Genomic DNA, 13,286 nt, shown 5'->3' with positions numbered 1-13,286 from the left:
AAACGACCACCCGAGCAGAGGAGTGCCCCCCTGCCACAGATCAAGCCACCGGGCCTTGAACCTGACCCCTCCGGACCATCTAGGGCGAGCTTGTCACATCGCATCCCCGCTGGCGCATTGTTGCCGCGGGAGCTCCTTCAATGGCTTGAGGGAGATAGATAGTGTGGCCGTCCATCCAATAAACCTCCTCTCTCCTCTCTCCCCGATCCCCGCGGTGCTCCCGGGTTTGACACGGGAGACAAAACCCGCGGAGAGGACTATGAATGGTAAAGCACCGAGGAGGCCGAGGGAGAGCAAAAAGGAGGCGGTGTGCCTTTGTAGTCGGGGAGGAATGCGGAAATGTCCCCGCTCCGTGTCAAACCTCTCTGAAGGGGGTCAGGCCACATTCAGCCGGCGTGGGAAAGCCAGGCAGAGACGGAGCTCACACAGGCGAGCGGGGCTGCAGTTGCATAGGCCTATCCGGGGATATATGGAAGAAAAAAAAGCAGGAGAAAGAAAGGAGAAAATCCAAAGGAGAGCGTGGTTTCGGAGGGCTGTATCACGCGTTTGCCTTTGTCCTATGACCCCCCCATCCTACACCCCTCTTCCCCTCCACACCCCCCCACCCACAAAGTTGCAGTGAGAGTGTGGGTGAGTTTTCGTTCAGTCCCCCCCACCACCACCACCTCCTCCTCCTCCCCCTCCTCCTCCTCCTCCCTTGTTTGAGTGTCTCTCCCTGGGCTGGTGCAGTCTGAGGGATGGGGGGTTAGAGCCTGCACCGTCCAACTACCTGTGTGGCCCCCGCATGGAGGACAGTGGACAGGGGATGCGTTCGATGCAGGACATTTTTGTCGGAGAAACGAACGCCTCCTCAGCGTTTTTATCGGACATGCCGACGTTACGACATTTTATTGACAACATAAACCAAGGTAAACACCGACAAAAAGTGTGGATATTTGTGCAGAATGTCATGCCAAGAATGTCTTTGTGAGGTTAGGAATGTTGCTTTACACTCCGGTAACACTTTAAAAGACGAAACGAGCGTTTCCCCCCCCGACTTGCTAGAATTTATTATAATTAGCCTATGTGCGTCCACGCACAATTAAATAAGAAAAAATGAGAGGAAGCCAGCAAGCCCCATGAAAACATCTTTAAAACCCGACTGGGGCTTTGTTTCACACATTTACAGCGATTTGAGGCTCGAAAGGCGAGTTTTACAGTGTTTTAAATGGACTGTTGCTGTAGGAAGTTCAGACAATGCAATCAGTAGACAGCCACGTGCTCGCCAAGTTTGTGTCGCCTCAAACACTTTGATAAAACAAGACAGGGGAGGCTGCTAGCTGCTCAGTCTGCTAGCTTAAAAACAGGCCGGTGTGTCAGGTTTGTGCCCTTTTTGTATGCGTGCTCTCTTTAAATTCTCTGGTTTAATTTCCTTTTAACAGAGACAGCCCACATGAGCATAACTTCAACAACACTGCATGTGGAGTCAACCTCTTGAATGCGCGACAGTTTATTTGCTGCACAGCTAGCTTAAAAACAAGAAAGAAAAAGAAGCTAAACGTGGTTAATTTGAATTATTTGACATTACTTTGTGTTAGTGGTAGGAGGACATGGGCTGCTGTGCGTAATAGGAGGAGGAGGAGTGGAAGTTGGGACGCAACGGGGCTCTTGTGTTGATAGTCGGAATAAAACATGATGACAGTCCTGTTATTGCCTACCTGGAGCCCAGTTTGAGCAAATCTGACAAAGATGGTGTCTTCCTCCATCTGTGTCTCCCTGTCATCTAGGCATTGCATGTGCCAACTTTTTTCTGTGAATATGCCTTTGTGAGAAACTCTCTGGCTCGTCACCCTCGCCGGGATTCCCCGCAATATTTTCACCAAGAGACGAGAGAGAAAGAGAGAGAAATCAGCAAAAATGGACAAAGAGAGTGCAAGTACTCAATATGAGCCTGTGGCCGAGATTGGAGAAGGAGCGTATGGGAAAGTGTACAAGGCGAGAGATTTGAAGAACGGGGGACGCTTTGTAGCCCTGAAAAGAGTTCGTGTCCAGACGGAGGAAGAGGGGATGCCTCTCTCAACCATCCGGGAGGTGGCGGTACTGAGGCAGCTTGAAGCCTTCGAGCACCCCAATGTTGTCAGGTAAGTGAGGGGGAGAGGTGGGTAGCCCTGTGTGTCTCTGTTTGTGTGTCTGTGTGTTTAGGAGAAGGGACGGTATAAAGAGTGAGATACAATTTGTGCGCCAGCCAAACAAACTACTTCCTTTTTTGATGGTCTGTGGTGGCACCCATACTGCCTCAATCATGTGCCCTTCAGAGTAGGCCTACACTTATACATGTCCATTGTTTTTGTAGCAGCTGTCTTCTTCTTTAATCTGCTGACAATATGAAAATGTCAGTTGCATAACAGCTGGCTGTTTGCTGCAACTCTTGGCATGCATTAGGTGAGAACACCTGTCCATTTTTCTTAAAGTTATGTGCATTGTTAGTTTCCCTGATGGTTTGAAACCCTGCTTCTTATTCATCATTCTTGGTCCGTCTCATGCACATTCCTCTAAAAAGTGTTTGAAATTAAAGACGCAACATTCTTATGAACTGGTGGTCATTGGCCTGCAGAATAAAGTGGAACAGTGTGTGCAAAAGTAAAACACTCTTGAAAAATAGATCATGATCTCAATAAGAATGTAACTTTCAAAATCAATCAAGCAGAGAAGTCTTTTGGGTGGTCAGTCACTGGCGTGCTCTACTGTAACAGGAGAGATGTGTAATGATGAGCAGGTGTGTTATAGACCTATACCTATTTGCATGATCTTACATTCTTTGAAATTAGACTATTATTTATCTGGTAATACGTAATAATAATAATAATAATGCAAGTATCTGTGAATAAATATTTTAAACTCAAGCTTTGTTTCCTAGCTAGTAAGTCAAACAGGGCTGCAAATAACTATGGTAATAATTCATAATTGATTAATGTGCTGATTATTTTCTCCATTAATTGTTGGTCTATAAAAGGTAGCGAAAGCATCGCCAAAACTTAGATCACTCGGTTTGTTTTGGCTGACGCAACAGTGAAACCCCCTCATATAATCAGGGGAAAAAAGCAGCATTTGATCAACTGCATCCAGTCAATTCTCATAATTTATGCTTAAAATTGTGATCAATCAACACAAAAAATATTAACAATCAATACACTGTTAATCGACATTGGATAATTGAAAATTAAAGATTCAAAGGGAACGTCAGCTTAGAATATTTTAACTTAAATGGGTTCCAGAGATTGGCAATAAATCTCTGTGGAGATTCAAATTAGCTGAGCTCAACAGCCGTTTTGATATTTTTTAAAATTTCAATATGGACTATAGTTGTTTTTTAAAATAACTATACAACCAATTCAAAACATGTCACAGGTTTGATGCATTATATATGTATTTCATGTTGATGTGAGCCCATCAATGCTCCTATATCCTGTCAAAGTGCTCTTTAGCCTCACTTTCACTCTCACATCTCAGTTACTGTAAGTCAAACTTAAGTCGCTGTAAATAGTAACAATGACACATAACATATAGCCAAAGTTTTTTTCTCAGTTGTCCTTCTATGTGTTCTACACACACAGGACGTTTTCTTTCAGTTTTGTAATGAATTGTTCAGTCAGAGGTCAGTAGTCAGATACTGCGTCATATGTTGGCAGTAGCCAAGGTCTGACCTTGGTCCTTGTTTTATTATGGAATATTGAGTGCTTTGGGATCGGAGGGGAAGTTCTAGATGAACGTTTCAGAAGCACAGTTAGTGCCATTGTGCCTCTAACAATAATTCCCCAGCGTACCAATGAATAATAGTGGATGATGGTTTTCTCTTAATGGGATCACAATGAAGTTTGGAACACAAATAGATCAGCAGGCATCTACGTTTTTTTTTACATTAGTTTTATTCAGTGGTTGAACACATTTGGGCACTACCATGCAAGCATGAGTTTAGATAATTTGCAGTAGCATTTGTTGCAATAAATCAGTTCAAGAGTGCAAACCATCAGCTCATTGAACTATCAGACAAACCTCACTATCCTCAACCAGCTCAAGCCAGGAAGGGTGCATTGTGGGCCTTCTGTGTGACTCCAGGCAACCCCTGGATGTTTGTAATGAGGCCCATTATTCATTCCATATGTTCAGTGTCTGCTGAGAGCCCCCATTGTAGCCCAACAATCGAGCTGTGAGGGGCGTTTAACCCCAACGCTTCAAGAGGAGGGCGCCGTCTATTCTGTGACATCATGCACAGTAATACCTTGAATGAATCGCCCCTCACTCACTGCACCGACTCCAGCAATTCCAAGTCTGCTGATTACAAGCGTGTTGGCATGGCCGCATCTTGCGTCGTTGGATAGGAATGAAAGAGTTTCCGGAGAGATTTAGTCATTTCTTTCCATGCTTCGATTTTAAACGGCTTATGTATATTAGCTGGCTTGAGTTGTTGCAGCACATGCGTTAACAGTTGTTTAAAATACTGATGTGACATTGAGTCCGATCTCTATGAATAAATGTTTGCCGCAATAATCATAGGTGATGTCTCAAGTGTTGATATTTAGCTTGGAAGTAAAAGCTGATACTCAGTGGTAGGCTCAATCAGTTAACACCCTTAAAAGTCCGGACATTTCATCACTTATTGACTCATGAGGTCAATCAAAGTCTAAGTAATGGGAAACAAAGCCATCCCTTTTCTGTTTTGTAGCTTATAGATTTAAATTACTTTACAAATCATACTTACAACATGGCTCATTCGCATGAACTTAAAGATGATAATGGCATACTTTTACAGCTGATGTGATTACAGTATCCCATTACTTTTTTAACTCGCACTATCAACATGACGGAGATCCTTCATGGATCCTTTGGTCTCCTGTGTTGTTGTGAAGAAAGATGCTGCCTCTGCAGCAGCTACAGCCAGGGTCCACTCGACTTCCCAAAGAGCATCAGGAGTTGTCATAGTGCCGCTGCAGGAATGCTGCTTGTGGTCCCCAGCTCTTTGAAGAGGACATACTGGATAGCTTTTTTCAGCTTTTCACAGAAGCCTGCCTTTGGCAGGTCTGTCGACATAATCTGGATTCTTGGCCTTAGTTTGTTGCCTAGTGAAACACAACCATAAACGCTGGTGTTTGGGCCTTGATGGTCTTGAAGCTTTGCATTGGAAGTAGTTTTTCAGGGTAACCTGACATCAGGACAGCACATATTATGTTTCTGTAACATAACAATGTCCATCAGCAGAAAGTTTAGACTCAGATTCTTAGCCTATGATTTCCGATTTAATGTGTTATCCTACATGTTTAACTCAGCTCAGTTGTTGGGGTTATTTTTGCTGCACTTTAGACCCTTTTGTCACTAACACATTTTGTCTTGTCAAGGTAGGAAATGCACTCAGACCAGTCAGGTCTAACTAAAGACATTAGCGAGGGCTCTATTGCATTTAGATTGTTCAGTAACTTACAATAGTCATTATTCATATCATTAGTTACACCTGTGTTTGACGTGCCTGTTGCTGTGTCTGAAATCACTCTATTTCTATTATTGGAACCAAAATGGTTGCTGCTTCTTACTTAATGCCAGTGCACTGCTTTGCTATTGCTCGATGTGTAGATTTCTGTCATTCAGCAGTTGGAGAAATATCAACATAGAAGACACTCAGTCTTATCAGTTGTACTCAGACCCCATTTAAATCAATTATATTGATCTCCCTCCCCCTGTTCCTCTTTTTCTAGGTTGTTTGATGTGTGTACGGTCTCCCGGACTGACCGAGAAACTAAACTCACTCTGGTCTTTGAGCATGTGGATCAGGACCTGACCACCTACCTGGAGAAGGCCCCTGACCCTGGAGTACCACCCGAGACCATCAAGGTAACCATCGCCAATGTTATCTAGATGTACTGAGGAAGACAAATGCTGTTTGCTGTGAACTGGAGTCTTTAATGGTAAAACATCAGTGAGGAATACATAAATAATATTCCTATGACAAATTTCAAAACATGAAAGCACTGCACTTGAAATATCACCGTTTTTATTTGAATTATAAAGGAAGCCATTTGCTAATCTTCTGTGGCTAAAACATTGCACGACTACAGCCGTGTCTGTATGGTATGGAGTTTTCTTGGCCAGAGACACATTGGACAGAGTGCAGTTCCCTCTAACATCAGAACGTTTTTGAAGGGCAGCACATGTGGCAGATGGGCTCCAAATTAGAGGCTCCCTGACTTCTCTATTTTCACTCTGCCCTCTCTCTCCAAATTTACACTGTATTACAGATGGATCGTGTGAGAAACTAGACTTTAAAATCCTTCTTTTATGTTTAGAAACTAAGAGCACTCAATTTGATGCGTGCAATTAAACTTTTCAGTAGTTTGGACAATGCTGATGAAGGTACCACGCATTCAAACTCCCCTCCCTATCACTTTCTCCAACTCATTAATAAATAATAGAGTCTCTGTTTACATTTTGCCAAAAGGTCGGAAATGGATGTGTCACCAGCTCCTTTCCTCTGTAGCTGTCCCTTTTAATTTAAATCTTTCCCACACTCAAACCCTTTTAAAATCTCTTTATCGTGTTTCACCCCAAGGTCTGTAATGTATCGTGTACAATATTGGAGAGGTTCATCTCTATTTTTGGACAGAGGGGCCTCAGAGTTTAAAGTGTCAATTTTGAAACAGAGAAGTTGTGGAAGCTACAGTAACCGTTGGTTTTCACCCCTGGGGCTGTGTTAATGTGTGAAAGTTTTGTGTTGAGCCGTAATGTTGGTGGGATGATTGTGCAAGCGTAGATGAGTCCGGTAGATTACACCTGAGGCTTTCCCAGGGATTTAGCTGAAGTTGATACAGTATTTGGTACTGTAGTTCCTCTGTGTGGTGGTTGTGTTCACCATGTTATTAAACTCTAAACATTTTATTTCTACTGCTCTGAGGCACCCATTTACACAAAAACCTGTAACTACCAATGTAAGATATTACTTGTTCGTTAATTACGACTGTCAGACTAGATTATGCAGTTATTTGAAGTTTTAGAGCTGAAACTATTGGTCGCTTGATTTATTAGTCAATAAAAGAAAGATCGTCAACTAATTCATCAACTGTTCGAGTCATTTCTCAAGCATTTCTCAAATGAAGATTTGCTGCTCGTCTTTGTTTTACATCATTGTAGACTGAATATCTTTTCGACTGTTCATTATAATGTTTTATGTGGTTTTATATAATATAGTAATTTATATTAGAAGTAATCGTTAGTTGCAGCCAGTTCATGGTCCATGAGGTATGAATTTTAAAATCCATTTTATTTTAAAATAAAATATTTTAAAAATTACTTAAACTGGTAAATCAATTACTGAGTCAAAGTAAAGTTAATTTGTAATTTTGATTTACTGATTGGCATTTTTCTTACTTTGGCTTGGCTATATCACTGTTTCTCATTTCTTCAGTGCAAGGATTTGTTGATTTTTATTGATGCTATAATTAATTGCAAATAAATATCTTTGGTGCCACGTTCCACTACAATCGGGCAGGTAAAATTACAATCGAACAGTCATCCGAGTTGGAAGAGAAAGATCCACCAAGCACGACTTCACTCACACAAACATATATGACGCCGAGCAGTATGGCATCACACAGAGTGAACAATAACTTTGTACCTCTTCATCGCTTTTTACTTTGTATCGTATTTGTTTTGTGAAATGTTCGGTAAATACAGCTTTGTAGTTGTCATTTTCACTTTCATTCAGTTGATCTGTGCTCAATAGAAGTCTTTGAGAGTACACATCAGGAGCCAACTGTATTTTTTTAAGAGCCCTTAACTGCTCAATCAGCTGCTGCAGTTGCTTGGGAAGTTTGCAGACTTGCCAATCAAACACCAGTTTGCAGCAGCCGTCCATGTTTTTCCGAGCAGATGCAGTAGGATGCTTTTAGATTTTAGAAGTCGGAAATAACGACTTGGAAATAGTGACTTTCGACTTGTAATTATATGCAGCAAAAGTCTGCCGCCATAGAAAGTGGTGATACATAGTAATCAATAAAAAGGGGGTCATAGCACACACTTTTGGATAGTCAATTGTCAAAGGCATTCATGGTGTGGTACTTGATTGTACACACAGAAAGTAAAAGAAGTAGCTGTGTGAAGAAGAAAGGAGAAAAAAAGAGAAAATAAAAAGATCTTGATATAGAAGTTCAAATCCTGCTTACTTCTCAACTCTGCACATCTGGCCAGTCGTTATGTGAAGTTGATTTGTTTGAATTGTTGGTTTGGGATAGTAGGAAAACTTGTTGGATGTAGTCCCCCCATTTCTGATGTTGAAAAAGTTTGGGGGAGGAGATTTTCACGTTGCTAACGATCAGACAGGCGGTTCGTTTGAAGCATACTGACCCCTTAAGGCACCCCTCCTTCTTTAGCTTTCTCCTAACATCCATACAGCTGGAGCCCTGAGGGGACAAAAGGACAATGATAGAGTGACAGGATGACACAGGCACCATCCCTTGTTATTTCTAGGACAGTGGACACTGCACAGTAACCCCCCCAACTGCCCCCCTTCCCATCAACTTAGTTTGCCCTCAACTATACCAGATGACACCAAATACTGGATCTCAGTCCAGCAGTGTCAAACATAGCACACCTGTGCCCATCTGATTAAATGTTTACTATTTAAGACTGTCACGCTTGAATACCCTGAACCAAGGAAAAACATTCACCCTTAGCCAAAGACTCTAACTAAAAAGAACAGGCAAACTTTTCCTCAAAACCAGTCTGCCCCCAGCACCAGACAGCCCACCCTAGCCCAGCCTGTCCACTTCAGCCCCCCACCCTCCACCACCCAGTCAGCCTTACTCAGACTCAAGACCCACCACATGGTCATTGATGAAAGAGGTCCTCCTCCAGGAATCAAATGAGCTGGAAGGACATCAAGCGGTCGGGCTGCCCCAGCCTCAGTGCTCCTCAGCCGGGCCAGCGCTTGGGTCTCACCCACCCTCCTCCGCCACCTCCGTCCAAGCTTCCACAACTCCATTCTCTGGGCCCATAAAGGGGGAGGTTAATGAAGCATGGGGAGGGAATTACACTAACGCTAACCGGCAGATGTCCCATATTGTGCCTAGCTACAATAAACAATATGGCTGCCTCTGGTACATTTGCATTAGAAAAGGAGGCGCACTCAGAAAGCCATGTTTTGACTGCATCTTGCACAGGGCTGACTACTTTTTTTTTCCTGGTCCTCCTGCTTTTTCAGGGTCAGATCTGTTGCCTTTTTGTGTGATTTTTGTTTCCTCATGGCCAAGGTGTTTGTGCGGGTTTTGAGGTTTGAAGTGCTGCCAGTTGAAGACAGTTATGTGTTGAGCAACTCTTGTGAGTCTTCTTGCTGCTGAAATCAAATTGTGTGTGGCTAAGAGGTGTCTCACTGTCGCACCCTGTGCCACAAGTGGTCTTAAAACTTTGTGGCAGTATTAAGTTTAGATATTTTAAATTTCTAAATTTTGCATCTCACTATTGGCAATGCAGCAAGTTGCACTGGTGAACATAGCTGGAATATTTTTCATTACTTTCTTCATTACTTAAGCTTCTCCGCGGAGAGGATGGCACTCAGGGTGAGGGGGCCAAGATTGTTTGTGTGTTTGTCCAAGAGTCACACTTCTGAGATAATTAGTGTTTACTAGGAAATGCTGCTGAAAGGAAGCACGGCGAAATGGCTATTTAAAGCGGAGAGAGGAACTGGTGGGGGGGCCATGCTATTGTGTCAGCCCCCCCTCCACACACACACTCGCACAAAATAACCAACTGCCTGCCTCTCTCCTATGGCCCTGTCTGTCTGCTGCCCTCCTCGCTGGGTCATGGCTGGATGGAGATGTAGAAAGGAAGGTCTGTTTATGCATCCTGCCTGCCCTTGGTCAGAGGGCACACACACATGTGCATGCTTGCACACACACTCCAATGAACCTTATACAGTGCGAGGCACACACACCAATGGGAATGCAGATAAACACATATTACGTTAAGACAAACCCAGGGGGACACTCAGTTTGTGTGTATACAAACACACACACACACACACACACACACACACACACACACACACATACACACACACATACACACACCCATCACTCCCCATCTCCACAGCATTGTGTGGGGCGCCCTGTCTCCTCCTCCGTGGCCAGCACAGCAGCCAGCCCCGCGCCGTTTGCTAATGTTTTCTGCTTGAGTGTGCAGACCCCTTTGACTCACTCACCAGCTGGTCGGCCAGTGAATAGAGCTGCGGGCTCAGGTCCATGTCACTTGTGAGGTCTTGGCGGAGGGTTTTTGGGGGGTGTGTGTAGGGGGCATGCGTGTGTGTATAGGGAGGGGCTGTGTGTGTTTTGGAGGGGGGTGCACAGGGCTAGGGTGCAACACACCAGCATCAAGGCATTTCAATTCACAATTGAGCGCATTTGGTTTTCTAACTAGACTAAATGATCGTGGAGACTTCATAAACTCCATATTTACTCATTCTTACCTATTGTTAGGACATGAAATGGTTCTCCTTCGACTTTATTTTATCAAACATTCCAACGTAAAGCTCTGCCAAAAAACACCTAGCCAAAAAACACCTAGCCACAATCCTTTGTAATGACTTGTTATTTGTTTACAGGTGCGGGACCTGTTTGAGAGTCTTTCGGTTTGAAAAGAACAAGTCCAAGCTGGTTTCGACATAGTTCGTTGCTGTTCACACCAGTTTACTTTTGCTTGTGTGTCACCAATGTAGTGCCCATGGCCAATTTTTCTGAGGTCAGCTTTTGGGCATAAAAAGAGAACGAGCGGCAATTAACTCAAGCAGGACAGCTGCTGAGAAACAGAGATCCATGCTTGTAGAGAGCGGGGCCTCTCTCTGTGTGTGTGTCAGTTATCAAACATCTGCTACAGTCGACAAGAAAAGACACAGGCCCTCCTCTAGTTAACTCCCCCCGTGCCACAGTGTCTAAGGCTTTATACTTAACTTCTCACTGCAGGGTCCTGTCATTCAGGCCTTTTGTTGCCTGGTTTGACAGAGGGATGAATTCAAAAGTCTTTGTAGAGATGTGGGGTCATGAAGCCATCTGTCTAATCTGTTATGGCCAAACTATTTTTAAAATCGAATTCATCAAGTCAGATTCAATCATGTAGACACACATGACAAATGTAGTCACCTTCAGCCATCTGGTCTGTGCTGTTTGCTCAATCATCATGACTCCAGTGTCCTGAAGCTCAGGTCCTCTACATTTTAACCTGACTGTATTAATCCCGTGTCCTTGTCATGTTTACAAAAAAATCCAACCCCCCCTCTCTTTGTTCTTTGTTTTGTCGTCTTACAGGATATGATGTACCAGCTGCTCCAGGGGTTGGACTTCCTGCACTCGCACCGCGTGGTTCACCGTGACCTGAAGCCCCAGAATATCCTGGTCACCAGCGGAGGACAGATCAAACTGGCCGATTTTGGCCTGGCCCGCATCTACAGTTTCCAGATGGCGCTCACCTCTGTGGTGAGTTGTGTTTGTTCATATTCCTGAACTCAGCAGGACTCATCCAATAGTTTCTTACAACAGAGGGACTCAAAACAAACACTCCCAAACACTGGGCCAACTGATGAATAGAGACCCAGAAGTGGGTCGCAGGATGTTTTAACTGGGTCATAGACACAAATAGACTTGGATAGGGGAATATTACATGATCTAATACATTGGTGATGTCAGATGGAGTCCTGCTACAAAAAGCAGGTGTATATGCTGAAAAGCATTTGTTGCTACGTCTGTATACTTCATTTTTTGTTGGAAATCTCAGTGCAGTGCTGCACCTCTTACTAGAGCGGCATTTCATTTCATTTTGTAATCTAAATGCTTTTTATTATACAAACTGCAGCCATTAATAACATATGATGTAGCTTGAGGTACTTTAAAATAAAAAAAAACGATGAAGGGCTGTACCTTAAGTTCAAATATTGCTGCGCAGCTTTTTTCACGTATTGATTCTGTTTAAAACCCTGTATTTTTACACAGTTCCAGATAAAGATTAGCCTACACTGATAATATTAGTATTATACTTCCAGTGGTGGCTGAATACAATTGTTTTTTCCGACTAACATTAACAGTGTGAAGTCCAAAAGTAAAAAATGTAATGAAAAATGATTCAAAAATTCATAACATTATCTCACAAAACGTTCTGCGTCAGTCCATTTTGTTGCAGTTCAGCCGTTCAGAAACAACATTTTCACTGCAGTCAAAAAGCGATTTGGTCTCCCACTTACCACACACAAAGGTTGGCGTGTACCTTTTATTAATGTGAAGTCTAGCAGCAGTAAAACAGCAGCACACGTTACATAATAATATCTATTTCAGATCCAACACTTTTTCAATTGAGGATTGTGTTTTTTTTTTAGGGTGATGATGCAAGAAAATATGCTGTCAGACATGCAAAGCTTCATTCGAAAACCTCAATAGAGTTGAGGCTTGAAATGTTAAACATATCTGGTACAGCCCTACAATATTTGTATTGAGAGAATAGGTGAATTTAGGTGAATTTTTAGTCTGTACTTTTGTCTTTTAAAGCTTTTAAAACATACACAGAACAAGAAAACCCACACTCAAAGAAAAAACCAAGAGAGCATAACAAGAATGTAGCCATGCCTCATTGATTACAGTGATTATCTACCCTCATCACCCGTGTTTCCTCCTTTTACTTTTGAAACCCCACACTTGAATTTCTGACTCCATAATCAATGAAGTACACATACCTGAGCAAGACAATGTCAGTTGTAGGATCTTTGCGAAAGTCTGTCGAGCCAATGCAGTCTTTTCCTCTAGTGCACACAATGTCCAGCTGAGTGAAAGTAGTAGCTGAGGTGCGGGGGCAGCGTGTCTATACACATATACACGTATACATAAAGCTGTAGTCTGACTATATTTATTTTTTATTCCCTTTGAACTGGAACTTAGCCTACTATATAGAAATAAAAAAAACAATAAAATGTAATTAAGCAAAAGAAAAGCATTGCTCTTTTTTCTTATAATTTCTCTTCTCTTGGGATGAAGCAGCAGACCTCCCTGGGCCTGTTATCTTTTTCTTATTTTTTTTTAAATGTTCATAGATTAGGCTAAATTATAGACTACACATTGCATGGGTAATAAGTGCTTTTCTAAATAAACTCAATAATATCTCAATAGAAACACATTTTAAAATGTCAATAAATAAACCATATTCCTGACATCAAAATAGTTTAGAAATAATGAAGAACATGGTTCAGTATCAGTTCCTTCCTCCTCTCCTCTCTCTGTCTTCCTCCTGTG

The 13,286-nt window shown here is 42.6% G+C and overlaps 1 protein-coding gene across 1 annotated transcript in view; it reads left to right on the top strand.

Annotated features, from left to right (window-relative positions):
• Nucleotides 1-724: 724 nt before the first annotated feature.
• cdk6 (cyclin dependent kinase 6) overlaps nt 725-13,286 on the top strand; it is a 39,671-nt gene continuing 27,109 nt past the window's right edge. The window contains exons 1-4 of the mRNA XM_084378752.1: nt 725-908; nt 1,767-2,120; nt 5,727-5,862; nt 11,319-11,486. Coding sequence (XP_084234878.1) covers nt 1,897-2,120; nt 5,727-5,862; nt 11,319-11,486 — 528 coding nt within the window. The 5' untranslated portion in view covers nt 725-908; nt 1,767-1,896. The remainder of the gene's footprint in view (nt 909-1,766; nt 2,121-5,726; nt 5,863-11,318; nt 11,487-13,286) is intronic.

Source organism: Pagrus pagrus (assembly GCF_965226575.1).
Source record: "Pagrus pagrus genome assembly, chromosome: 17".
Lineage (NCBI taxonomy): Eukaryota > Metazoa > Chordata > Actinopteri > Spariformes > Sparidae > Pagrus > Pagrus pagrus.
This window is presented reverse-complemented; position numbering and strand designations above follow the sequence as displayed.